The sequence below is a fragment of the Thamnophis sirtalis genome, unplaced genomic scaffold (assembly GCF_051295495.1).
Source record: "Thamnophis sirtalis isolate CommonGarterSnake01/CBP01778 unplaced genomic scaffold, rThaSir2_p1.2 scaffold_1, whole genome shotgun sequence".
Taxonomy (NCBI): domain Eukaryota; kingdom Metazoa; phylum Chordata; class Lepidosauria; order Squamata; family Natricidae; genus Thamnophis; species Thamnophis sirtalis.
In genome coordinates, this window is record NW_028261381.1 from 104,450,101 (window position 1) to 104,474,072 (window position 23,972).

At 37.6% G+C, this 23,972-nt stretch overlaps 1 protein-coding gene across 2 annotated transcripts in view; it reads left to right on the top strand.

The window, feature by feature from the left end:
• CRY2 (cryptochrome circadian regulator 2) overlaps window positions 1-23,251 on the top strand; it is a 42,735-nt gene extending 19,484 nt beyond the window's left edge. Inside the window, exons 4-12 of one of the 2 annotated variants that reach the window (XM_087720066.1) lie at window positions 4,881-5,065; window positions 8,302-8,390; window positions 9,625-9,765; window positions 10,886-11,197; window positions 13,626-13,777; window positions 14,030-14,232; window positions 14,987-15,076; window positions 15,396-15,529; window positions 19,451-23,251. In XM_087720066.1, coding sequence (XP_087576192.1) covers window positions 4,881-5,065; window positions 8,302-8,390; window positions 9,625-9,765; window positions 10,886-11,197; window positions 13,626-13,777; window positions 14,030-14,232; window positions 14,987-15,076; window positions 15,396-15,529; window positions 19,451-19,468 — 1,324 coding nt within the window. In that variant the 3' untranslated portion in view covers window positions 19,469-23,251. Of the gene's footprint in view, window positions 1-4,880; window positions 5,066-8,301; window positions 8,391-9,624; window positions 9,766-10,885; window positions 11,198-13,625; window positions 13,778-14,029; window positions 14,233-14,986; window positions 15,077-15,395; window positions 15,530-16,804; window positions 16,894-19,450 lie in introns of those variants that run through there. The other variant, XM_087720060.1, reaches the window with a different exon arrangement.
• The last annotated feature ends 721 nt before the right edge of the window (window positions 23,252-23,972 follow it).

Here is a 23,972-nt window from a genome sequence, read left to right on the forward strand (position 1 = left end):
GATATGCACTGAATAAATCTGTAGGAACGCCTCAGGTCTTGCCCAATGAGAGGCCAGAATTCAAACAGAACTGATCCTGTCAGCATTCTTGCAGAATCATTGGCAGGATCAGGTTTGTGCTGTCTGGCTAGAGAGGTAAGTTTTCCAGAAATTTAGAAGCAGCATAAAGTCAGAAATTTGTAGAATTTGCTGAATAAACATAGCAATACCTCCTTCTGTTTTTTCCCCCACAACAATACCACACTGGTGAGACCACACTTAAAATACTGAATCCAGTTCTGATATCACAATACAAAAAAGATGTTGGGAGCCTGGAAAGTGTGCCGAGAAGAGCAATATGATATAAAGGCTCTGAGGGCTAAATGAATGGTTGAGGGAGCTAGATATGTCTAGGCCTCGGATGGCGAATCTATGGCATGTATGCCAGAGGTGGCATGCAGGGTCCTCTCTGTGGACACGTGCGCCATCACCAGCTGCTCTTCTGGTGTCTGGCAAGCGCATGCATGCTGGGCAGCTGTTCTTCATGTGCACCAGAAGCACTGGAAAACCAAAGACCAGCTGGCTGGTGTGCATGCACATGCAGACCACTTGGTCTTCAGGTTTCCGGTGCTCTGGTGCGTGCATGCGCACCGGCCAGCTGGTGCTTGGGTTTCCAGCGCTCTGGCATGTATGTGCGCATGTGCTTGCACACGCTCTGGTTTGGGCACTTGGTGCCGAAAAGGAGATCCAATCTAGAAGTAAGGAGATATTTTCTGACAGTGAGAACAAACAATGGAATATTTTGCTTCCTGCAATTGTGGGTGTGCCATCACTGGAGGTGTTCAAAAATAGACTGGACAACCATTTGGGATGTTATAAAACTCCTGCCTTGAGCAGAAAGTTGGACTAGAAGATCTCCACAGTCTCTTCCAGTCCTATGATTCTATGTTCTAAAATCCTTCAATGTCCAGTGGGACCTCTGGTCATGACCGTAATCTGTTCCAGGACTTTGATCAGCACCCGATTTCGTCGTGACCAGAAGGAAGACTGACTGTGCATGCGCGTGCACACAAAAAAGGCACGGAAGGGGAAATCTCTACAGCAGGGGAAATCGCTGTGGCTGCGTTTGATTGCCACCAGAGGATGTGTTCGTGAACAGAGTAAAACATTTAGTGGATTTTTGGGTCGGCACCCGATTTGGTCGTGGGTAGAAGTTGCTGACTCAATTTGTTAAAAAATTTGTAAACCGCTTAGAGAGGGCTGAAAGCCCTATGAAGCGGTATATAAGTCTAATAAATAAATAAATAAAGTGTTCGTGACCTGAAGTCTCACTGTAGACTGGGCTAAGGGAGAATGACTGGCACAGTCAGCTAGCAAGCTTCCATTGCAGAGGGTGGATCAGAATCCCTCTCCTTGTCTAACATCTTAACACTACGCCATAAACCTTATTGTAACATCATACAAATGTTACAAACAACATTGCAAACTGCTGAATTGTTGAGGAATTAGAACATCTCCTGATTTCTGTCTGTTTAGGAAAAGCAGTCAGGCAAAGAATTAACACTGAAAACAGAAAAAACCAACCCTACTTTGCATGAAGGTCTCCACTTATTCAAACAGGAAGGCAGCGTATGCATTTTCAGGAGGAAATGGTTGAGAAAAAGTGGGAGAAAGATGTATATTTTAGCACATTGAGACAGACTTCACTGTTTATATATTAGTTTATTTCTTGATTTCATGGGTTGAAAACAGATTCTTTCACCATTGTTCTAAGTATCATTCAAAATGAAGGTTTAAGGAAGCACTTTTTATTTTTCAGGGGAAAATAAAAATGCAAATTTTTCTTTCTATTTCTTAATTATTTTTAGTTTCTTTTTTCAAGCTTTCCCATCTCTGACTGGAAGTAATGGATAGGGAAGGATTAATCTAGAGAGCAAGATCCTCACTTGATGCAGATTAGGCTTGAAATGATCTATTTTGTGCAATTAAAGAGAATTTTTTTTTTGCAGACCACAATACTAAAATTGTGCAGGGCTGTAAGCCATCTCATAGTTGATCACACTTCTGGCTTATAAAGTATTGCTGTCTAAATATTGGATTCCCTCCAAGATGATGTGGGAAGTTATCATCCAGCCCTCTCCCAGAAAAATGAAATATCCTAGGAAATATTGAAAAGCCAGAATATTTCTCTGGATATGAAAAGAAAGAAACATGTTTTAAAAGACAGAATAGTTGCCTGTAGCTTCCTGCCCATCCCCACTGTTAATGGGCCATTAAGACGGCCAAGCTAGTCCACTTTACATAATAAAGACTTCACCAGCAGCTACAGGAAAGCATGATAATATTGGCCCTTTACTCAACTGACCACATGGCATCTGAGAACTCATCCATACCTGGATTCAAAACACAGCCTAGAGAGTAGCCCCTGCATGGCCCCATGGGAGTCTGACAACCAATCAGAATGCATTTCTTACACAGGAACAGGAAACAGAGAGGTGGGACTGAACAGGTTATAAAAAGCCTAGCAAGCCCCTCCTTCAGCCCTTCTCTTCTTCTCCACCAACATTGAAGCATGTGATCACCTTTTCTGTTCAGGGCTCAAGCCATGTGGCCCTGTCCAACAATACACCATCTTTCCAAGCAGCCTCCATGTCTCCAGTGTCTTTTTCCCCACTTGGAGCTGAACCCAGAAGGACATTTCTTTCATCAATGGGTTGTCTGGAAAATTTCTATCTTGGCGGTCATTGAGAATAGCAATCCCTCGCCAGTATTAAATGTTAATCAGTTAGGAAGCTGCTTAGAATGCAGCTTTGAAACCTGTAATCAAATAAGCCTTGTACTGCTTCATTGTAGGGTTTGAAGCAACATATTGCAAATAAGGGGGGGAGTTGTGAGCTTTTCTTTCTTCATCTGTAAAAGTTTTTGTATCCCTTTGAAAATGGGAAATGTTTATATTGTTTGTACCATCCGTCTATTTTTAGCTCTTGCTTCCTAGCATATTTGCTCTTGTAAAAGGAGGAACTTTTTCCTAGAGTTCTAATTTTTAGAATTGCTTGGGTATTCCAGCAAAGCTTGTTTTTCATAGTCCATCATAGTCAAGCTGCGGGACTACAGCCGAAAGAGGCTTTTCTAAAGACTCCTATTGAGCTGGGCAGAGCCCAAGCTTTGACTTTACATTTTCATGATCAATATGCTGTCAGTTGCAGAAGCTAGAACATGCTGTTTAACCTGGTTTCTCCTTTCTATTCAATAGCCACACCATTGCTCTATAATGCACCTAATTTCAGAGAAAAAGCTCTGTTTATTTTGAAGATCGCTTTTAGCTTTGTTATCTAAAGAGGGATTGACATTTGGGTTGAAAGACACCGTCCCTTTGTGGATGCTATGCATTGTTAGAAAGATGGGTCACAAAGCCACACATGTGAGCGTAGCTCCTTGAAAAGGCTAAGCAACGTGGAGCTCCTCCCCATCACACGTGCCGCCCTGGAAAAATATCAGGCACGTGTGTCTGGCTTGAAAGCACTATTTGCATTAATGAATGACGAGGAGGATTGCCTGCAGGAGCTGGGCAGAAAGCTGTTTGACTGCTTCAGAGTCTATATAAGACAGCAGCTTCACTCTTGTTTAACTCTTTCTTTTCTGACCTGTTTTTTCTTTTAAGCTTTCTTGTTTTGCCTTGTTGTGCTGTATTTTATTCTGGAGTTGGTTACAGATCTGTTGCTTCACTGCAACAGATTTATTTTTATATTTATAAATATTTCTTATTTATAAATATTTCTTTATTTATTTATCAGCACAAATACAACAAATGTAACAAAGGCAACAGTAAAAATATTGGGTTTCTGTCGTGATGGACTCTTGTGACGAGCCGATAGACAGATAATGGAAGCAGTTAGCTTCCTCCCATAATTGGGGCATACCAGGGGTTGTGACACTAATATATATATATATATATATATATATATATATATATATATATATATATATATATATATATATATATATATATATATATATATATATATATATATATATATATATATATATATATATATATATATATATATATATTCCAAGACTTTTCTTGCTTTGTGTTTAATAAAGGCTGCCATTGTTAACTTTTCACCATTCCAGTTTTAATACCCTAAGTCAAACACCAAATACATAGATAAAGCCATGCCAGTCTCAACTTTCATTGAGTTGAGAGTGAGAATGATTCTATAGGAATGCTGGATTCACTTTGATTTTCTTCTACAATCCGAGCTACTTCTGGCAAGGCTTTGATTTCTTTGCCCTGGGTAGACCTCTTCCAAATTTACTTTATTTTAATTTATAAATCAATGTCGGTATTCTACCTTTTATTCTGTTAGTTCTGATCCTGGCTGTTGTTTTTTCCAGAACTGCTGCATTTTTGGTTATCCTTTTCTCATTATACTCGATCTGTAATAGCAAATAAGCAAATAATAGAAAACAAATTTCTTTGTATATCTGTGATGAGTAAACAGTTTTTCTTCCAGTAGTCCTGCATCTGTTGGCCCTGGTTGCTCAACTAACAGAGCTAAATAATATAATGCACCTGAGTTCCAAAGAAAACCCCTTCCCATCTTGCAAATCATTTGCAGACAGACAAATCAACTAGATTCCTCTAACTTCCCAGCCCTAATATTTGAGGGAAAAGCCATGTGTCTATGAAGCCTTCTAGAAGGCTAACAAGGAAGGGAACAATTTGTATAAAGCAAGGAAAGGAAGGAAAGGAAGAAGGAAGGAAGGAAGGGAGGAAGGAAGGAAGGAAGGAAGGAAGGAAGGAAGGAAGGAAGGAAGGAAGGAAGATTTTGACAATATACTTTTCCTACCCATCTCATGGAACAAAACTGTTGTTTCATTTTTTCTTTATCCTGCAGGATCATTGAGCTGAATGGACACAAGCCACCTCTCACTTACAAACGTTTTCAGGCCATCATTAGTCGCATGGACCTGCCAAAAAAGCCAGTCAGTACCATAACAAGCCAACAAATGGAGATGTGCAAGACCGAGATCCAAGAGAACCACGATGAAACCTATGGAGTGCCATCTCTAGAGGAACTAGGTAATTTTGGTGGGTTTGGAACACTTCCTAGATGGGCTGTAGTGCCTTCCATATTTAATCTGATCTGGTTTTGGTTTCAAACCAATATTTGCAATATATATATATATATGTATGTATGTATGTATGTATGTATGTATGTATGTATGTATGTATGTGTGTGTTTTTTATTTGTGCTGATAAATAAAGGGAGACTAGTATAGATCTATTTCAAGCTATTTAGCTCTCATCAGCTAGCCACACCCTTACTGGGAATCGAACCTGTGCTGTATTGCATCTTAGGCAAACGTCTTAGCCATCAAGCCACAGGTCTCCTCCTTATCAGCTGAAGCCAGGGAAGAAGGTATATATTAGTGTCACAACCCCTGGTAAGCCCCAATCATGGGAGGAAGCTAACTGCTTCCAACATCTGTCAATCGGCTCGTCACAAGAGTCCATCACGACAGAAACCCAATATTTTTACTGTTGCCTTTTGTTATATTTGTGTTTTTTATTTGTGCTGATAAATATATATGTGTGTGTGTGTGTGTGTGTGTGTGTGTGTGTTTTATTTTTGTGCTGATAAATAAATAAAGGGAGACTAGTATAGATCTATTTCAAGCTATTTAGCTCTCATCAGCTAGCCATACCCTTACTGGGATTTGAACCTGGGCTATATGGCATACTAGGCACACTAGGCAGAGATCTTAGCCATTAGGCCACAGGCTCTTATCCGTTTATCAGCGAAGCCAGGGTGAAAGGTATCTATTAGATTTTTTACAACCCCTGGTAAGCCATATATATATATATATATATATATTAGTGTCACAACCCCTGGTAAGCCCCAATTATGGGAGGAAGCTAACTGCTTCCAACATCTGTCAATCGGCTCGTCACAAGAGTCCTGTTTAAAGCAAACAGTCCATATGGAGTTTTTAGTCACTGATAAATGTAATTGTTGATTTTTCTGGAAACAAACAAATTATTTTTTCTTCTCTGCTAAGTATTTTCTAATTAGCTATTCATTAATCCAGCAAGAAAAGATTTGGTTTCAGTTGAAAGTTGATCTTTAAAATTCTTTTTATTAATGTATGTATTTGCACCCCGATAATTTCTGGCTATTTTTACAGTCCCTAATTACCATTATTAAACCAGGACTTTCTTTTTTTTTAATAATTTTATTTTTTATTACATAGACAACATCACATAACAATAGAAAAAAAAACAGAGGGAAAAGGAGAGAGAGAAAAAAAAGGAAAAAGAAAAAAAAGAAAAAACCCCATCATCACATACAATATGTCATTTGATCACAGGTGCATCCCTACTCCGTTTCCCCCCATATACACATATCTCTCTGTTGTATATTTAATAGACACCACAATAACCTAGGGTTTTAAAAATAAGGGGGGGGGAGACAAAAAAGACAAAAAGGACAAAAAAAAAACCATCATCACATACAGCATGTCGTTTGGTTACAAGTGTTTTAACATCTGCATCTTCAAATAATATTTATCATCTCAATTATTTCATTTAGTATAACTAAAGGCCTCATTTTCATTCTACAATATATATTCAGTTAGCATTAGCATTATTTTCCCCCAGAAAGTATACTTCTATTTATTGTTAACCTTGCATTTCATACCTTCAAACAGATATCTTATTCCTTCATTTTTCAACAAAGCATCGCTGCCTATATATACCAGTTTTCATTTGTTCCCCTATTAGAATTGCTTATCAGCAGCAAAATATCATTATAATAAGTTCTTAACCTTATACATTATATCCCCAGACCTTATATTAATACTTCATTGTGTCATTATTAGATTATTTCACAGCATAATTATATCATCATTTACTTTCTTCAATTAAGGCATAAGTATATCATTTTTCATTTCCAAAGTTTTTTTCCCCCTAGCCACCGATAAAACAAATCCCATATCTTATAAAATTGTTCATCCTCTTGCTCTCTAATTTCAAATGTCAATTTACTCATTTCAGCACAGTCCATTATTTTTCGGATAACTTCTTCCTGTTTTGGTATTGTTTCGTTTTTCCAGTTTTTTGCAAATACAATTCTGGCTGCTGTTAACACATTTACAATCAGATATTTTAAGTCTTTGTTGTAGGTTTCTGGTATGATCCCCAATAAAAAGACCTCTGGTTTAAAGTCTATTTGTTTGTGTGTCATTTTCTCCAACCACATGTGGATTTTAGTCCAGTATCTTTTAGCTTCAGTGCAAGTCCACCACATGTAGTAGTATGAGCCAGGTATCTGGTGACATTTCCAACATTTTTCTGATTTATTCTTGAACATTCTTGCGATTCTGGTCGGGGGTAGGTGCCACCTGTAAAACATCTTATACAAGTTTTCTCTGTATGCAGTAGACATTGTCATTTTGTAATTTTGAGACCACAATTTCTGCCAATTCTCTAAATCAATCCCATACCTAAAAAAATTTCCCCAAGCTATCATAGTTTCTTTAACTTGTTCTTCATGCAATTTAAACTCCAATAAATATCCATATAGTTTTTTAATTACTTTTTCATCAGTGCCTGTTAAAATTTTATCTAACTCAGTCATTTTATTTTAAAGACCTTTAGTTTTTCTATCTTCATTATATCTATGTTATACCAGGACTTTCTATGGGGCTGTTGCCATTTCGATTCCTAACCCCCTACCTTTTTTTCAATAAGAGCTTTTTTTAAAACCGTATAATAAAAAGATTTTCTCGATTGTAGAAAATATTATTTCAGCAACAGAGTGATCAATGCCTGGAATGCACTACCCAACTCTGTTGTTACATCCTCAAACCCCCAAAACTTTAAGCTTAAACTGTCTAGCATGGATCTCACTCCTTTCCTAAGAGGTCTGTAAGGGGGCATAAGCACACCAGCGTGCCTACCATCCCTGTCCTATTGTCCCCATTTACTCGTACCCATTTCCTATGTCCATGTCCATGTTTATACTTATACCTGTTATTTCATAAATAAATAAATAAAAATAAACAAAATAAAAAGAGCAAGATATTTGTTCTGTTTTAATAGCATAAGCTTTAGTTTCTGCATGCATGTATCAAATGGTTTTTTTCCCCCCTAAAGATGTATTCTGACTCGTCCCAGTTACCGTCCATACTTGTTTTAAGTTTAACAGTTCTCCATGGGGTTTAGCAAACATTGTGGCAAACAGCTCTGAGACAGTTTGAGATATTAATCATGCTGCCTGAATATTAAGTTAATAGATGCACTCCTTTTTCACTCAGGCTTTCCCACTGAGGGACTTGCTCCAGCTGTTTGGCAGGGAGGGGAGACTGAAGCCTTAACTCGTCTGGATAAGCATTTGGAAAGAAAGGTAACCATCCCTATCTTTGTTGCAAAATTACCTTTCAGAGAAGGTATGTTTTCTAAGCCATTGGTTGTCAACCTTTTCCCCACCATGGACCCCTTTTAAATATCTTTTGTGGTCACACACCATGGCCACAGATCCCCAAGACTCAACTCAAAATTTAAATCATAACATTTTTTCAAGCCTTGTGATGATATCATGGACCCCTGAGAACCACTGTTCTAAGACATTTGATTTTAGAACAAGTTGCATTGCCTTATGTTTTTCAGATATAAATGTGCCATGTACTAATGAATATGCATAGAATCCCATTGCTATAATGGCTGAGAAATATCATAAGAGAAATATCGTAATCCAAAATAATATTTCTGCTTTCCTCCCCTCAAATCCTTTCTCCATAAATTTTCTATTATAGATAATTAACTGGAGTATTAATATTATTATCTCTCTTATTCATTAAACATGAAACTCGGTCAACTGAGCATTTAAAAATGTGGCACAAATACGATTGATAGGTGCTAATGGTTGACATGGGTTGCTGCCAGCATCCTAGGTATCAGCAAGTACCTTCTTAAAATATATGATGTTCCAAGTAGCACAGTTTTTTGCTAATATTATTGCAGGATCATGATGATGATGATGATCAAATGCAAGCAAATGTAGTTTTCAGGAAATGATTCTAATTCAGTATAAATCTTGTCACCTCCCTGAAAATTTGATTAAACTGTATATTATATCTGAGCAAGAATCAAGCTATGCCTCAGTACGTAATAAAAGTAAAACCCAAACCTCTGGAGTATTCATTTGATATCTTTATAAAGCTAATCTTTCATATACTTTTTTTCTTGGCAATTTAGCTCAACCTTTGTTCTGTATTTAATTTGATCTTAGTTGGTTGTGTTGCAAGAAATCATGTTCTATTAGATAACCATAGGGATTAATTTAGTTCTGTGATGAAATATGGGGCCTGTGTTTAAAAAAAATAGAGTCAAGATATTCTATGTCAAATATTGCTGCAGGCTCCAACAATATTTTTAGATTGCTAAAATGTCTTTCCTATTCCCATGCATAAATATTTGAAGATATTTATAAGCTTGGTCATAAAAGCAAGCAACATTTTTAATCAAGAAATACTGAATCTTCTGTAACAATTCTAATAAATAATAAATATTACATTTTCTTTTGTTTTTTTAATTAATTCATTTTCACTTCTATTTTTTTCTGTCCCGTTATCTTCAAGGCATGGGTTGCAAACTATGAACGACCAAGGATGAATGCCAATTCGTTATTGGCCAGCCCCACAGGGTTGAGTCCCTATCTTCGATTTGGCTGCTTGTCTTGTCGCTTATTCTATTATCGACTTTGGGAACTTTACAAAAAGGTAAGGCAATGAGAACTGGGGAAAAAACCTAACCCTAACAATGCACACTTTCCAGGTATTATCTTCCTTAGTCTTATTTCTTCTTTACTATAGTGTTGAACTATAGTACTGGGAGTATTCATATCTTTTAGGCGTATGCGTGCAAATGATGAAATGAGAGCCAGTTTGATCTAGCAATAGCAGTTAGACTTATATACCGCTTCATAGGGCTTTCAGCCCTCTCTAAGCGGTTTACTGAGTCAGCATATTGCCCCCACAGTCTGGGTCCTCATTTCACACACCTCGGAAGGATGGAAGGCTGAGTCAACCTTGAGCCGGTGAGATTTGAACCGCTGAACTGCAGATAACAGTCAGCTGAAGTAGCCTGCAGTACTGCACCCTAACCACCGCGCCACCTAATGGCTAAGGCACCAGGCTAGAAAATGGGAGATGGGAGTTCTAATTCCGCTGTAGCCATGAAAGCTGGCTGGGTGATCTTGGGCCAGTCACACTCTCTCAGCCCAACTTACCTCACAGGATTGTTATCATAGGGAAAACAGGAGGAGGAAGGTGTGTTAGATATGTTCACCACGTTGACTTATTTGTAACAATAATAACTATGGGAAACAAACAAACAAATAAATAAATTCAAAAAACCACTTTTAAAATTGTATTATTTTTAAATTATAAATATATTTTGTTCCTATAGAAAATAAGGAAATATGAACATAACAGCAATATAAAAGCTAAAACAATGGATTTTATAATGAATTAATTATTCAATTCATACTTTCTAGACATGCATTCATAGGATTACCTTTTGCATCAGATATTTTAAATTGTTTTGCTTTCATTATTCTGAATGTCCTGATTTCCAGTACACCAAAAATATTTAAAGCAAATATTCTTATCAGATTATCAAATAGGTAGTAAAGAGTTCAGTAGAATTGTTCTATTCTAAAATGCTTGCTGCCTTGGTCCTGGAGTGGATGTTTCCTCAAAATACTTGGCTCTCCAATTAAAAGCTTCCTAAAACTTTATTCCCTGGGTAGGTTTAATTTGGAACCAAAATTACCTCAGAATTGATTTGGTAACTGACAGAAATGCATCCAATATGACGTGAACGTTTTGCCCTCTTTAGGTGAAGCAGAACAACAGTCCACCTCTGTCGCTCTATGGCCAGTTACTCTGGAGGGAATTTTTTTACACAGCTGCCACAAATAATCCTAAATTTGATCGCATGGAAGGAAATCCTATTTGCATCCAGATCCCTTGGGACAGGAATCCTGAAGCCTTGGCAAAATGGGCAGAAGGCAAGACAGGTTTCCCTTGGATTGATGCAATTATGACTCAACTGAGACAGGAAGGTTGGATTCACCATCTGGCCCGGCATGCTGTAGCCTGCTTTCTAACCAGAGGTGACCTTTGGATCAGCTGGGAATCTGGAGTGAGGGTGAGTCATGTCAGGAAGTGATAAAAAACACTGAAGGATGATGATTATTATTACATAGCAACATCATATTGCATTATTAAATGTTTACATCAATTTGTCTTACCATCAACTCCCAAAAACAATTATTGGCTCTTCTGCTCTCCATACACCATATTTGTACCTTATCCATCACTTTCTTCTCCCTTTCTCCTCCCCTTCCTTACTGTCTTCCCTATGTCATCCTTCCCTTCTCTTCTTCCCCTTCCTCTCTCCTCTGTCCCCAAGAAAGGGTGGCTTTATAGACCACGAGAAATTGAAACAGTTGTTGTTCTCTTATAAAGGAAAAGTATTGCCTTAGTTTCTTTTAAGGAATGAAAGAGTGAATGAAATATTTGAAAAAGTATCTTAACAGAAATGATTCCCAGAAACCAAATTTAACTGGAATATAGTTTAGTGGCATTAGGCTTTTTATATATATAGTTTCAGTGTTTCTATAGATACTTAGTTCATGGTGCTAATGTAGCAATAGCACTTAAGACTTATGTACCACATCATTGTGCTTTACAGTTCTCTTTAAGCAGTTTACAGAGTTAGCATATTGTCCCCAACAATCTGGGTCCTCATTTTACTGACTTCAGAAGGATGGAAGGCTGAGTCAACCTTGAGCCAGTGAGGATCGAACTCTTGGCTGTGGGCAGAGTTTGCCTCCAATACTGCATTCTAACTACTGTGCCACAATGGCTCTATTTACATACATATGTATAATATCCATTTTCCATTGCTGTGCAAACTTTCTAACTGGAGCCTAATACAGTAGCTTATTTTAAGGAATCGGGCTCTATCAGTTCCATGACTGAATTACTGCATCATGGTTTAACATTGAAAACAGTCCACAAGTTGCAGAAATCAGCTGATCAATTAACTACTGGGGTAGTTGATTGTGAATGTATAGTACTGATGTATGTGCTGCACTGGCGGGTTCTGTTGACATTAGTCAGTAAAGATGTAAGTAGTAGAGCAGGGATTCAGATTCAGTAACAAAAATATCCTGTGAAATGTGTGGGACACTAATGTATCTATCCGCAGCTCTCTAAATATTTAAACACTTTAAACCACACCGTACTTTAATGAGCAACAATAGGGACAACTATTTTAAGGAGTTGCAAACAGACGTTATGGAACATGAGTGCTTCTGAAGCACTGAAGTGCCTTCAAATTCAAAGGATAGCATAGTCATACTAAGAAGTTCAGAATACAAATATTAAAGGCCTGCTTTCCAACCCTGTATTAAGACCAGCAGGAGAAGTGGGCCTAGCTTGCAGAATGGTGGATAGAACAGGGGCTTCAGAGATGGTGGCACCTCAATTGTGGATTTTTCTCCTGGGGCAGGTTTGGTTGCTTCAGCTCATTCTATTCTGTCATTAAAGGACTTCTTTGTTCACGTCTCCTCTGTCCTATTCAAAATATCATTTCAACATGTGTTTGCAAGGTAACACCTGCCCCAAGATCAGGCTGATTTTTTTTAGACTGCCTTGAATCTAAATTTGTTATAAATATGTTATTTGTTATGCATAATAATGTTTTATTATTTTATGGAGGTTGGGTTAACACAGATTGTTTTTATCAAGCAATTTTATGGAAAATGTGTGTTAATACTTCGGCATGGTGTATATTGTTCTTGTCTTCATTGGGAGGAGAGTAATATAAAAATAAAACATACAATAATAAAATACACAGCAGTTAATTGGATTCATTCTCCAGGATCAGGATCACTAAACATCAGAACTTTGTACAGCTGACAAGGCATCCAAAATAGTTGACGTAAGATCAACAACAAACTTCATACGTCCACGGCAGTGGTGGGTTTCAAATTTTTTTGGAACCTCTTCTGTAGGTGTGGCCTGCTTTGTAGGAGTGGCTTGCTGGAATGTGACCGGGTGGGAGTGGCTTGCCAACCATATGACCGGGTGGGAGTGGCCAACTTGTAAAATGTGGTGAAACTCACTTAACAATGCTCTTGCTTAGCAACCAAAACGTTGGCTCAGAAACTCTGGCATTTGAAGCACACAAGTCTTAAAGCTGTCAAGTTACCAGACCCTTGCACCCCCAACCCTTTGGAAAAAAAACCCAGGGGTGTTCAAACTTGACAGCTTTAAGACTTGTGGACTTCAAATCCCAGAATTCCTCCTCTCGCTTTTCATCTTGATGATGTGCGGACGGGCGGATGGAGGGAGCTGGAACCGGTTCTAAACAGCACTGTAGATTTGTGGAACCTCTTCTATAGAAGAGGTTAGAACTGGCAGGAACCCACCCCTGGTCCACGGTCTAAAATTCTGTTTCTTTCCTCACATCAAAATTGTACCAGCCACTGAACAGAGTCTTTGATTCAGACCAGTCAAAGTTACCGTGAAAATCTTCCCTCACATTTTCTCTCTTTCCCTTTCGACAGGTATTTGATGAGCTGCTTCTGGATGCAGATTTCAGTGTGAATGCAGGTAGCTGGATGTGGCTTTCCTGCAGCGCTTTCTTCCAGCAGTTTTTTCACTGCTACTGTCCCGTTGGGTTTGGGCGTCGTACAGATCCCAGTGGTGACTACATTAGGTGAGCATATGGGTTGAAGTCACCACAACTTTTGTCACACTAAAGCCAAGATGAAAATTTGTTCTTCCTTTTCCCCATGATCCCCTTTTTTTCCCTTTGGTAGCACAGTTTTTGATTGTCAGTTCCCAAACAGGAGTAAAACATCTTTTAAATAAGAATACAAGCTCATCTTTTTACATAATTGGGCTAGCTGGTGACATATATAAATTATTTACAGTAATTAACGATAGTCCTTATTGATTTATTCTATAGGCGGTATCTACCCCAATTGAAAGGTTTTCCATCACGCTATATCTACGAGCCCTGGAATGCCCCCGATTCAGTTCAAAAGGCAGCAAAATGTATAATTGGGGTAGACTATCCCAAACCCATGGTGAACCACGCAGAGACGAGTCGACTAAACATTGAACGCATGAAGCAGATTTATCAGCAGCTCTCACGCTACAGAGGCCTTTGTATGTATATTTAATAATTTGTAATAATTTATTACATTTGTATGTTGCTCAACTCTCATCAGCTCTGAGACACACATGCATGCATGCATGCATGCATACATACATACATACATACATGCATACATACATACATACATACAAATACACACACACAACTAGGTAAAAGGGAGTGGATTTGCTCTCATTTGATATCAACATCGGATGAGCAAAGATTAACACCAAGATTAATACTGGACCAACAATCAAGAAATAACAATGCCACAATCAAGGAACTACCCACTCAGATAAACCAGAGGTGGGTTGCTGCTGGTTCGGCCCAGTTCAGCCGAACTGGTAGTGGCGGCAGTGGGAGGTTCTGCCCACCCACCTGGATGCTTCTGCGCATGTGTAGAAGTTTCTGCTCATTCGCAGAAGCATTGCTCGCGCACATGAGCACAAACAAACCGGTTAGCAACCCACCACCAAAATAAACTATCAGTAAAAATCAACCTAATCAAGTAACCACTAAGACACTGACAGGGTAATCTGATATTAAATGAAAGTCAATCCCACTACCTATTAGCACTGGTGATGTTACCTAGTTTGGTAATGAAACATCTGCAAGGAAACAGCTACGCTCAGGGAGCACCAAGAATCCCAGAATTCAACCTTGAGCTATAAATTTTCTTTCATTAATGTGCGTCTATGTGAATTTATTTTAAGATGCATAAAAACCTAGGCCTGCTCTTTAATAGAGATGTCATTTTTTTTCCAGGTTTATTGGCCTCTGTCCCATCCTGTATAGAGGACTTCAGTAATATAACCACAGACCTTTCTTCAGCCCATGGAAGCTGCAGCAATACAAGTGAGCCACAAATTATGCAACTTTTCAGTGGCATTAGACCACACTTTCACTTTTAATATAGCTTCAGTGAACCTCTTGGAATGATTTGTGTATTCTAATAGTTGCTTAAAAGTGAAAGAGAAATAACATGGTACCACCTTCAGTGAGAAACTCTGAAGCAAAAGGGTAAACAGAAATCGACAATTAATTTCTCCCGTATAGTTAGTACATGTACCTTGCATCTAACACGGTAAACACTTGAAAGCCTAAATGACAACTTTTGAGATTCTAGAAGGTGAGGAGAGGTTTAATGGCACCTCTTCTACTTGTCTTTTTACAGTATTAAGGCAGTCCCAGTGTACTTCTCCAAAAAGGAAATGTTATGCTGGAGAAGAAAACAGTGAAGAGCTCCACAAAAGAGCAAGGATGATGATACATCAGGGATCAAAGAACTCACAACAAGAACTTTTGCAAGTGAGTAGCTATAGAAGCCTAAGCAGGGGTTTGAACTCGAAGACCTCCAAGGTCCCTTCCAACTCTGTTATTGTGTTGTTCTGTAAATGTTAGATATTTGGGATGTGCAATGACTCAGTCAAATAATTTGGATTTCTATTCCTTTACTGCTTTGGGACAAAAGTGTAAAGATATAAAAGTGGCAGCCCAAAGGATTGAGGAGGAAGATAAAATTGTGAGCTTCCCTACTTTCTGATATGTTGCTTGGAGAGAAAATAAGTGCATTACTTCATAAACAGAATTTAATGGCTCTGGTTTCTATGTTTGGTCTCAATTAAATTATCCATTCAAATTTTGCATTTTTCTGCAGAAATTCAGGCGCATGGAAATTACAAAATGTGACTGGAAGAGGAAAGTTTCACCTAATCCACAGATTGCTACCTTTGCATTAGATTTACTCTCAGGGTTATGACGTAGGGTCTTTGAAAATTTGCAGGATTGTTGTCTTCCCACTATTAAATATTGAGTCTAAATTTATTTATTTTCTTAGTACATTTGTGACTTGTGCAATCAGAATTGCTTGTCAGGAAGAAATACTTCTGTTTCATTTTTCTAAAAACTCAATCAGAAGTAACAGTTTTGTGAACAGTCTGAAGCACAAAATCATCAGAGCTTAAATGGTCTTAAATATTGATCTTTCTTGTTTATTTGCAACATTCAGAGTCAACATTTTTCCCTCTGTTGAGAGCTTGCACTGGAATAGTTGTGACTGTTCTATTTTAGACATTACAAAGAATACGGAAAATATAAAGGGAAAGTCTGAGTAACTATTGGTTTTCCTTAGATTAACCTAACATCTGAATGTGAATTAATATCAGTATCAACATAATACTAGAAGTTAAGAGAGTTGGTATTCCATATAATTTTTTAAAAAAAATATGACTTCTACTTGCATTTGAAAGTGTTTGTTTTGTGTTTCCTTAATTTCAGTTATTATTTAAAAAATCGACACATTGTTTTATAGGTTAGTTGATTGAGCTGATATCCATTTTCTTTTAGTCTACTACTAGCCTAATTTGGGATGAGCATTTTTGATCAGAAATTTTATTATTTAATTTTCATTATATAGTATCTCATTTTGAAAATGTCAATTATAGCCACTTTGATCATTAAAACAATAAGTTTATTTACTTTTATTTCATATTTCTAAACTGCCTATCTTCCTCAAAGAGGGGCTCTGTTGCCTTTTTAATAATAGCATGGACACTGAGACAAACCTTTCTTTTATTTGTTTAGGTCAGTTTCTTTCTTGAACCTTCCTAAGCTTATCCTTTCAGGACCCCTTCCCATTTTTAAAGATTATGGAGGACCATAAAAGAGTTTTTGTACGTAAGGGTTATGTTTCTGAATATTTATAATATTAAAAATTGAACTCAATGTTGCTGCCTCTGCTTCTCATAATTGTTTGATGGGATTTTAATATTGTATTGTAACATAGGCTGGCAAATAATTTTGATTTCATGGACCCTTGAGAGGATCTTGGAAGACCCTTAGAGGGTCTTTGGACCCCACTTTAAGAAACATTGGCTCAGGAATTCTGGAAGTTGAAGTTCCCAAGTCATAAAGCCATAATGGTTTAGCTGATTCCTTTTGTTTAAAATATTTGTTAGGGACCTTGACAAGTTGGGACTTAAAAGGAGTCTGCAGAAGGCATTTCTGTTTCAAACTTGTTTCTTTGATGCTAGTATATTTATGTTGAGAATTCATTTCTAATTTTTCTTTCTTGAAGCAGAAATATAATTATATACTAGCAGTGTAATCTTTACCTTTTGATTACCAAATAAAGCATTCATTTACTCAGAACATATAAATATTCCCTTCCTCTAAGGATCTCAAAAGGGTTTACATGGAGCTTACTTTGTTTTATCCTTACAGTGATAGTACATGTATAAATTGAGCAGAGAATCAGTGATTTGACAAAGATATTCTATAAATATTTTTGAAGAATGCATACATTCTTATGAATGTATGTATGGCATCCTTTCTATTCTCTCATTTTTAAACATTCTTGTTATTTTCTCTCCTTTTTAAAACTTTCTTTGCAATCACATTTTCTTTTCCTTCTTGTTTTCCTTTTAAAAATGGGAGGGGGGAAATGGATACTATCCTAGATTATTGTGCTATAAGTTAGAATAAATATTACATTTTTATCCTTGGGAATGCTTTCATTGTTCCTTCTCCCTGAGATTTGGGGATGTTTTCAGTGATTCTACACTTTTAGCAGCCAGAAATCCTTGACATTTTGATCCTTGCAAAATTGCTGTGGTTTTATTGCCCTCTACTGCAAGGATTGAATATTGTCATTGTTATTTATTCATTTCTTGCTTTTCTGGTTTTGCTCACATCATGTTTCTCATTATACATTCTTTATAATTTTTTTCAGAAACTCTCTTCACCATTAAGCTCCTTATTTAGCTCCAGTTTTCTTTCTTATCTCCTACTTTTCAGATTTCCAATATATAACTTCTTGGTTGCATTAGGCTGTTAATCACTGTTTTGTGACATCCATATTACTATTTCCTCTTTATACATCTCTCCCAAATCTTTAACTTTCCTCTTGTTTTCTTTTCTGTTTTGACTTATATAGGGTGTAAATTTGTGGATAGGACTGTTTATTTTTCCATATTTTTCAAAATAGAGAGGATGCTCATTATTCATGGCACAGGTCAGGGGTGGGTTCCTGCCAGTTCTAACCTCTTCTATAGAAGAGGTTCCACAAATCTACAGTGCCGCTTAGAACCGGTTCCAGCTCCCTCTCCCCGTCTGTCCACACATCATCAAGATGAAGAGCGAGAGGAGGAATTCTGTGAGTTGAAGACCACAAGTCTTAAAGCTGTCAAATTTGAACACCCCTGGTTTTTTTTCCTGAAGGGTTAGGGGTGCAAGAGTAACTTGACAGCTTTAAGACTTGCGTGCTTCAAATGCCAGAGTTTCTGAGCCAACATTTTGGTTGCTAAGCAAGAGCGTTATTAACTGAGTTTCACCACATTTTACAAGTTGGTCACACCCATCCAGTCACATGACTGCCAAGCCACCCTCCCACCCAGTCACATGACCATCAAGCCACTCCCACAAAGCAGGCCACACCTGCAGAAGAGGTTCTAGAAAATTTTGAAACCCACCACTGGTACAGATAGCCCTTGCTTAATAAAGGTAATTGGGACCAGCAACTCCATTGCTAAATGGATGTGGTTGTAAAGCATAATGTCACGGGCAGCAGTATCTGTTGCTATTGATAGGAGAATTTCACACAGTCACAGCATCCTCTGATCATGTGATTGGCATTTGCGACCTCCTGCCAGCTTCCCCATATTGACTTCGCTTGTTGGAAGCCAGCAATGAGAGTCATAAATTGTAATCATGTGACCATGGGACATTGTAAGTATTATAATAGTGAGCCAGTTGCCTAGCACCCAAATCACAATCAGGTGACCGCTTGCAATGGATGAAACTATGACGAATGGTTATAAGTCCTCCTATTCAGTTCTGTTTTATGAAGTCATTGCAAACACAGAATTAGTGAATACTGAAACCTCACTTGGGAACTTGTGTATTAGATGACTCGGGTTTTTTTTACCACTCTGTACATTCACAAATGAAAGCACTGCATGTACCCTATTGATTTTATAGTAATAAATATAGTGAGTAGGCGAATTTGTAAATGTATAATCCTTAAATAAAGAGAATTGGCTGCAGATACAATTGTACATAGTTTTCAGCTGGTGAGTTTTTTCCATAAATGAACAAACTCTTTTGGATCACAGTTTTTTTCTGCAGGACAGTGGTAAATATATGTAAAGATGTTTTCATTGTATTCTCTGTTTACATTCTCAGCTTGTGAGCAAACTGCTAAATAACTTTGGATTTCTCATTTCTTTTCAGACTGAATTTGGAAACTAATGAGACAAAAATAATGTCATAGAATGGCTAATGGAGTAGGGAAGCATTTTCGTAAGAAGAATCATAAGACCAAACAGCAATTCCACTTGTTGAGCATGTGAATGCACAATACACAAGGACTCTAAATCTCTAATGAAAGAGGCAGTGAACAAGTTTTGTCAATAAACACAATCTCAGTGAACAAATACGTGCCTTTTGTGAGATTAGGGAATTGGTTAAGGAAAATCTGGAGGTAAGACTTGCTCATTTGCAAGTTTATTCAAGGTACTGCAGATGGTATATCCTTTTTTTTTTTGCTTCATTTAGCACATCCTTATTTCTTCTGTTGTCATTGTTTATTAGGAAGAACTTGGATGAACCACGGAAAATACTTCATGGTGTTCCTAGTAATTCCATTTAAACACTCCATGCAACCACTAAACATGTATATAGATAGTATTATAGATGGAATCACATCTGTAAAAATATCATTAAACCAGCTTTTATTGCTTCTATAAAGGCATAGTACTGGAACAACAGTGACCAATTTGAAGGTACTAAAATAGTAAATTTAATGTTTACTAGAGTGTTTACCTTCCAATCATATTATTCTGAAATAAAAAAAGATATACTGAACACCTATAGTCATGTGAAAAAGAAAGTACATTCTCTTTGAGTTCTATGGTTTTATGTCTCAGGACATAATAAAAATCACCTGGTCCTTAGCAGTTCTTAAAAATAGGTAAATACTATCTCAGATGAACAACAACACATGACATTACACCATGTCATCATTTATTTTACAAAAAGAAAGCCCAAATGAAGAAGACATGTGTGAAAAACTAAGTGCACCTTATGATTCAATAGCTTATAGAGCCACCTTTAACAGCAGTACGATCTACCCGTAGAGATCTGGACCCTTTCCACTCTCTCGGCCTTCCGAAAAGCCACTAAAACCTGGCTGTTCCAGCAGGCTGGGGCTGTTGAACAAAGTCCAGCCCCACCTAGACGGAATGTATGGTGTGTTGTTTTTAAAATTGTATCTTTTTATTTTTAACTTTTAATTTTTATCTTGTTTCTGTAAGCCACCCAGAGTCCTACAGGATTGGGCGGCATACAAATTTATTAAATTACTAATTAATTACTAATTACTGTATCAGTCTTACACCGTTGTTAGAAGAATTTTGGCCCACTCTTCTTTGAAGCAACTTTGAAGCAACATTGCTTCAGTTCATTGAGGTTTGTGGGCATTATTTTATGCACAGCTCTCTTGAGGTCCTGCCACAGCATTTCAATCAGGTTGAAGCCTGAACTTTGATTAGGCCATTACAACACCTTGATTCTTTTCTTTTTCAGCCAATCTGTTGTAGATTTGCTGGTGAGCTTGGGATCATTGTTCTGTTGCATGATCCAATGTCAGCCAAGCTTTAGCTATTAGACAGATGGCCTCATATTTGATTCTGGAATACTTTGGTATACAGAGGACTTGATAGTTGACTCAATGACTGCAAAGGGCCCAAGTCTTCTGGCTGCAAAACAAGCCCAAATCATCATCCCTCCACTACTCTGCTTAATGGTTGATGCAAGATGTTTGTGCTGATATGCTTACTTTTAAGAACTGCTGAGGACCCGATGATTTTTACTATGTCCTGATTGGTAAAACAATATAATTCAAAGAGGGTGTACAGGTAGTCCTCGACTTATGACCACAATTGACCCCAAATTTCTGTTGCTAGGTGAAACATTTGTTAAGCTAGTTTTGCCCCATTTTACAAATTATTTGTAACAGTTGTTAAATGAATCTGGTTTCCCCATTGACTTTGTTTCTCAGAAGGTCACAAAAGGTGATTGCCTGACCCTGGGATACTGTGCCTGTCATAAATATGAATCAGTTGCCAACCATCCGAATTTTGATCATGTGACATGGGGATGCTGCAGCAGTCATAACTATGAAAATTAAGTCATTTCTTTCAGTGCCATTGTAATTTTAAACCGTCACTAAGTGAACTGTTGTAAGTCCAGGAGTCTGTACTTTCTTTTTCACATGACTGTAATTTTGCTATGAAAAAACAATAAGTTGCAAAAACATAAAAAATAGTATTAGTCACAGTATTCTTCTTATATATACAATCTTGGCTTTTAATATATTCTAAAGCATGTTTCTACCTCTTGTGGTTGAAAAAACAATTATTTGAAAGCAAAAGCAGGTAGTTTTCTGAGTAAGATTTCTTGAGATCAAAATGTACAGCTTCACTGATTTGTGTAGCTTCTTGTCTTCTTCCGTAACTTGTCGGAATTGAATAAATTGTGAACTACTCTATCATAAGTGAGCTCCTTCAAAGTTCTGTTTGGCTTTGGAAGAGTTTTTTGACCTCTGGAAATTTGCCATGAAATTCCTCTTTCTCTTTAAGAAGTTTGTGGCATGGATGGACCCAGTTTGATTCTGATTTGTATGGAATTACTGTGATGTTGGGAAACTGAAAGGTCTCTTCTGTTCTGATTTTGTCATTATTTCTCATTGCAAATATGTTGCTTATGAAGGCCTATATGCCATACATAATGTTTCTCAACCTTGGCTGCTTTAATATGCATGGACTTCAATGCCCAGAATTCTCCAGCCAGCCCCAACTTCACTTCATTGCACAGAAACATCATAATTCTTTCAAAACTTCTGCATATTTATTTTTAATGTAGTCTTAGGATTGCTGCCTCCTACAACATCACAGTAATGAAGAAAAGAAATATCTGTATCCTTGAAAATATGAAATAGGTTCCTGGATCTGGAACCATGTCTGTGGTATCTTGTTAGCAGAGAGCTTCTAAGGGACATTTTGCAGTAGGAGCAACATTTTTCAACTGCACTTAGGAATATTAATTATTCCTGTCAAACTGTCAAAATTGGGAGTTTTGGACCACTAGACATTGCAGTGAAGAGTTAAAAGATAAATTTGATGTCATCTGAAACCTTGCGTACATAAAACTTGCCTCTTTCTAATATCCAATGCATAATTAAAGAAGGAAATGAATTCCAAAATTTTTACTATATTGATTATGCTACTGCTTTTGACTGTGTAGAACACAGCACAAGGTTCATACCCCTTAAAAACTGGTATATTGAGGCACCTCATCTCCCTATTGAAGAATCTGTATGATAACCAAGAAGCAGTAACTAAAATATAGAGCAACAAAATGTTTCAAAATTGAGAAAGTGTACCAAGATTGTAAACCTTGTCACCTTAATTCCATTAATTTGATATTTCCACTTTGATTATTGAAGATGAAAGATGAGTGGAAAAGTGGCTGCTGAACATTAAACAAAAACGAAAATCTTAAAAATATGTCAAGTAATGCTGACCCAATGCCAATATTGTAGAGAGGAAATTGAAAGAGTAATCAACATTTTTCCCTATGCTCAAAAATTCAGAGGGATAGTGACTGTTACCATGAAATAAGTAACTGCTACTTGGGAGAATGTCTAACAGGTTGACAGAATTTTTGACATGCAGAGACAACAGTTTTAATACATTTGTGAAAAGTGGACTATCAGAAAGGCTGAATGAAGAAAAATGTACTCTGCTGGAGAAAATATCTCATTTGAATTGCCAGAAATAAAATAATGCTAGATGAAATAAAATCTGCTCATTGGAAACACTAATAATGAGACTAAAACTTAGTATTTTGAATACAGAACGTAAAGGCAAGAATAATTGGAGAAGGCCCTTATGCTTGGAAAAATCAAAGGCAATAATCAATTATCATAAACATAGTTCGATATCACCATGACACATACATACATACATACATACATACCAGGGCTGGGTTTCGACCGGTTCGCACCGGTCCCTGCGATCCGGTTGGTCACCGAACCCGGAAGTAACTTCCGGGAACGGCGAAGCCCCCCCCCCCGCACCCGCGCGCGCCCGCACACCCGCGCCCGCTCCTTACCCGTTTTTTTTTTAATTTCGCGCTTTCCACGCATGCGCAGAACGCCTGCGCGATCCTCCAGGAGCAGCTGGAGCATCGTGCAGACGCTAGTGCGCATGCGCGCGTCACGTGCGTGCATGCGTGCGTCACGTGTGTGTGTGAGGACGCCGCGTGCATGCACGCGCGCGCCGCGTGCATGCGTGAGGACGCCGCCGGCCTCGTTCCAACCGATCCGGTTGGAACGGGGCGAGAAACCCACCCCTGATACATACATACATACATACATACATACATACATACATACATACATACATACTGTATAATGATCCAAACAAGAATTTACAAAACCTCAAACAGTTACTATAGACAATCCTGGCAAAATGGAGTCCATCAGGTCACAAACAGAAGTTATTGAACAACAACAACAACAATTTTACAAACCATTTTAACACTATTTATCCAGTATAATCCTTTGATAAATTTGCTTATTTTGTATAAATTTGCAAAATATCTCTTCTGACCTCCTGTTTCTATTATTAATTGCTAAACTATCATTTATGGCTTTCATAGAGGATAATTAATCTGCATTATTTGATGCCCT